We start from the raw sequence: 4,398 nt of genomic DNA, 5'->3' as shown, positions 1-4,398 counted from the left end.
TCCTCACCCCTGCTTCCACCACTCAGCCCACAGCCTTTTCATGTGAAAAGGGAAATTTCAGTTCCTCCCCTCCAAGACGGCAAGTGAAAGGCGAGGGAGGTTAGAGGAAGAGAAGATGCTGGACCCACTCTAGCCCCTCCCCGGTCCCCCCCCCCCCGCGCGTCTGCTCCCGCTCGCTCCCCCTCCTCCTGCCAGAGGCTGGCGGTCAGGTGAGGTTACCTGGGCGCCGAGAGAAGCCCTGAGGGGCGAGGCGGTCCTTCCTCTGGAGGTCGCCCCACTCCCCGCCGGGCCCCCAGGACTCTTGCCCCCTTCTCCCCCCCGCGCGCGTTCCCTTCCCCTGGGCTCCGGCGCGCGGCGACTGTCGCGCGGCGCGCTCGGCTCCCCTCCGCCGACCTGGCGTGACGCAGACGGAGACTACTTAAAGGCGGATTAGAGGCGGCGGCCGCGGATTTCGGAGCCCGGCAGCCCGCTCCGCCCCGGCCTCCTCGCAGGCGGCAGCGCAGGACTGCCCGCTGCCCAGCCAAGCGCCCGGAGCGGGGCTGGCGGCCCGGACTCTCCCGGGACCCGCACTCCCGGAAGGCTCTACCACAGACCTGCAGGCTGTCCGCCCCCGCCCCGCCCCTCGCCCGGGCGGCCGCGGGTTCGAGACCCGACCCCGGACGGCACCCGAGGTTCCTGCCGGCTCTGCGCACCGCGCCTGCTGCCCTGCTAGTCGAGACCCTATTGCATCGATCCCCCTGTTTCCCTGTTTTAAGTCCAACAAGAGGGAAAGGGGATTCTTCTTTTTTTCTTTTCTTAAAAAAAATTGCTTGCATCTTTCATCGGGGGTCAGTTCGTTCCCCGTGGGGAGGTGCGGCCCGGGGAGGGGCCAGGAGCAGGAGCGTGCCCGGTGCTGCCCAGTCTTTGTCGGCTGCCTCCGAATGCACAGCGATGGGGGAATGGACCATCTTGGAGAGGCTGCTGGAAGCCGCGGTACAACAGCACTCCACTATGATTGGGAGGTAAGGGCGCTGGGCGGCTGCCTGTCAGCGGCCCGTCGCTGGGCAGCCCCAGGGGGAGTCCCTTGTCACGTCCCAGATCCAGCCCTCCCAGCCCCCCAGCCCCTTCTCTGCGACCTCCCTGTCGCCCGTGGTCAGCGCGCTCGACCCGGAGCTCTGGGCATAGCATCGGGAGATGATCCGAAGCCCCCCAGTGCTCCCCTCTTCCAGCTGCTCCTGATCAGCTCCCACTACCCCTTCCCTGCGAAGCACCACGGGAGCTCACTCTTCCCCGCCAGGAAAAGAGTTGCTGGCTCAGCTTTGGTCCCCCACTCTCCAGAGTCAGAGCCAATCTCCATCCGGTTCCCTAAATAGAATCCACAAGGAAGGAAGGAAGGATTGTATTTGGACAGAGTAGGACGAATGGGGAGATGGATTTGCTTTTTGGAGCAGATGTAGCTCTCCCCAATAAACATTTATGAAGCTAAACTGAAATGAGCATTCCAACGTAAAGTATTAGGGACAATCACCCCCCCCTCCTACACACACAATGGTTGATAGCTGCATTACATAAAGCCTGAAGTTCAATATTTGTATTGAAAAGAAACGAAATAAACGTGTGGAGGAGTTATCTATATCCACCGTGTGTAGATCTTAGAACCCACACCTTGTCGTGTGCCATGTCCCCGCCGAAGACCTGTTTTGTGCTTCTGGGCATGAATGCCAACCTTGGTGGTGCTGTGAGGCACGCCCCTGACTGGAAACCCACCAGCAGCCCCAGGGTATAGAAAGATGTGCAGTCTGTGTCCTATAGAGCCCCTTAGAGCAGTTCTACTCTGACCTATAGGGTCATTGTGTGTCAGAAACCACTCAGTGGCAGTGGGATTGGGGTGAGGGTGTATATTAATTTCCAGATGTGTATGTGTGTGTATATGTGTATATAACATATATATTGCAAATTTGGCTGTTGCAAGCACACCATGCCGGCTGTATGGAGAAGGGTCCTGGGAAGGGTTCCCAGTCTACCAGCATTCAGGAAAGGAAGAGAAAGGGGGTTGCCACACGTAGTTCCCCTCAGTGGTGGATAGTTCCCTGGTGGGAGGACTCTGGAAAGGATGGAGCAAGGTAGTGAGAGCAGGGGGTTTCCTAAACTGGTCACTCGGCACATGAGAACCTCTCTCTCCACCCTCCGCTCTCCCCCTTCCCCTGCTCAGGATCCTGTTGACTGTGGTGGTGATCTTCCGGATCCTCATTGTGGCCATTGTGGGGGAGACAGTGTACGACGATGAGCAGACCATGTTTGTGTGTAACACCCTGCAGCCCGGCTGTAACCAGGCCTGCTACGACCGCGCCTTCCCCATCTCCCACATACGGTACTGGGTCTTCCAGATCATTATGGTGTGCACCCCCAGCCTCTGCTTCATCACCTACTCTGTGCACCAGTCTGCCAAGCAGCGAGAACGCCGCTACTCCACCGTCTTCCTAGCCCTGGACAGAGATCCCCCTGAGTCCATGGGGGGTCCTGGAGGGACCGGGGGTGGGGGCAGCAGCGGGGGCAAACGCGAAGACAAGAAGTTACAAAATGCCATTGTCAACGGGGTGCTGCAGAACACCGAGAACACCAGCAAAGAGCCAGAGCCAGATTGTCTAGAGGTTAAGGAGCTGACTCCACACCCATCTGGGCTGCGCACCGCAGCACGGTCCAAGCTCCGGAGGCAGGAGGGCATCTCCCGCTTCTACATTATCCAGGTGGTGTTCCGAAACGCCCTGGAGATAGGGTTTCTGGTGGGCCAGTACTTTCTCTATGGCTTCAGTGTCCCAGGGTTGTACGAGTGTGATCGCTACCCGTGCATCAAGGAGGTGGAGTGCTATGTGTCCAGGCCCACGGAAAAGACTGTCTTTCTCGTGTTCATGTTTGCGGTGAGTGGCATTTGTGTGGTGCTCAACCTGGCGGAACTCAACCACCTGGGATGGCGCAAGATCAAGTTGGCGGTGAGAGGCGCCCAGGCCAAGAGGAAGTCTGTCTATGAGATCCGTAACAAGGACCTGCCCCGCGTCAGTGTTCCCAATTTCGGCAGGACTCAGTCCAGTGACTCTGCCTATGTTTGAAAGGTCGATTGGGGGAAAGACGGGGAAATGACAAATATTCCGTAGGCACATGACTGTTGGAGCTTGGCTGTTTCCGCTGTCTCTGCCCTCCTTTTACCTTTGCCTCTTGCCAGTAAGATGTAGGATACGGCTGGTGGCATGAAAATCTTGCATCTGTGGGAGAGGAGAGAAAGTAGCATCCTGACTACATGTCACACCTTGACCTGACAGAGATCCTTGACTAGTGGGGAGATGGATGAGATGAACTTCGCTGGGCTCTTTTCTTTCCTGGCCCAGTCTGATCCTGGTAACAGTAGACAGGCAAGGTGAGTTCTACTGAGCTCTGTATCCTGATGAATGGGGTGAGCCAGATACTTTTTTGGGTACAAAATCGGTGACTATCTCAACAAGTCCCTTCGTCCTGGGGGCTGCCGGACAAGCAACCTTCAGGCATTCTTCATACCTCCATCAGCATGCTCCTCTTCCTTAACCCAGGATAGCATGCCAGCTTTTCCTGAACCTGGCCTTACAGTGTATTGAAGGCCGTTCATCTGTAAGATAGAGGGAATTACACGGGGCTGCTTTTTGGAGGATGGCCGTGGCAGAGCTTTGCTTTAGAGTCCCCAGCAGCCTGGCCCTTAGTCATTATGAAAACCCTAGGAATGTCTCTGTATTTCCAGTTTTCTAACTCAAATTGCACTGGTGCTGTTTATTAGGGGTGGGGGCTGGGTGGGCGGGAGGGAATTGCAATATGCAACTAACAACACTTTTCTGTGCGATGGTCGTGACACTATTAGGCATGTGGTTATGGGTGTCTGGATGTTTCTGCCTTCCAGCCTGTGAACTTTGGATAGCAGTCAATGTTTTTTGTTTGGGTTTGTTTTTTTCAATCTTGAGAGTGTCTACCTGAGACTCGGGTTCTAACTGGTGTATCTCAGTCATTTTCTTACAGTTTCATTGTGCAACACCACTGCACTTCATTTTGCCATGGTTTGACTTTACCTGTGCTCACACCTGAGACCTTAATCAACCTTATACATGTCTGTCCTAATTATTATTTTATCAGCTCATTCACGCATACGATCTCTGGCTTAAAAAAAAGAAAACTGAAAAAAAGCCCAGAGGCCCTGGAAGGAAACACCATTGGCTATTGTGTTCACTATGCTTCTTTGAGACATATACCAAAGGGTCACGAACCTGTTGCTCTGGACTCAGAACATGTTCCTTTGCTCGACTCTCCTTCGTTGAAGTGCCATGCTGTACCCTTCACACTCACTGTGGATTTTAGTTCAAGCACTGGCCAAGAGTAACGCTGCGGTGATCAGTTTTTATG

The 4,398-nt window shown here is 55.3% G+C and overlaps 1 protein-coding gene across 1 annotated transcript; it reads left to right on the top strand.

The window, feature by feature from the left end:
* The first annotated feature begins 930 nt into the window (after nt 1-930).
* GJD2 (gap junction protein delta 2) lies at nt 931-3,086 on the top strand. Its single transcript, XM_075531975.1, has 2 exons — nt 931-1,001; nt 2,192-3,086. Exons 1-2 carry the CDS (start codon nt 931-933, stop codon nt 3,084-3,086), a joined length of 966 nt encoding a protein of 321 aa, XP_075388090.1.
* Nucleotides 3,087-4,398: the final 1,312 nt, after the last annotated feature.

The sequence above is a fragment of the Tenrec ecaudatus genome, chromosome 14, assembly GCF_050624435.1.
Source record: "Tenrec ecaudatus isolate mTenEca1 chromosome 14, mTenEca1.hap1, whole genome shotgun sequence".
Taxonomy (NCBI): domain Eukaryota; kingdom Metazoa; phylum Chordata; class Mammalia; order Afrosoricida; family Tenrecidae; genus Tenrec; species Tenrec ecaudatus.
Note: the sequence above shows the minus strand (reverse complement) of the source record. Positions and strands in the feature narration are given on the sequence as shown.

Excerpts from the sequence above, each read along its gene's own strand:
- GJD2 (XM_075531975.1), top strand. The coding sequence starts at position 931 with ATGGGGGAATGGACCATCTTGGAGAGGCTGCTGGAAGCCGCGGTACAA. Across the intron at positions 1,002-2,191 it reads CACTCCACTATGATTGGGAG|GATCCTGTTGACTGTGGTGG; the intron begins GTAAGGGCGCTG and ends TCCCCTGCTCAG.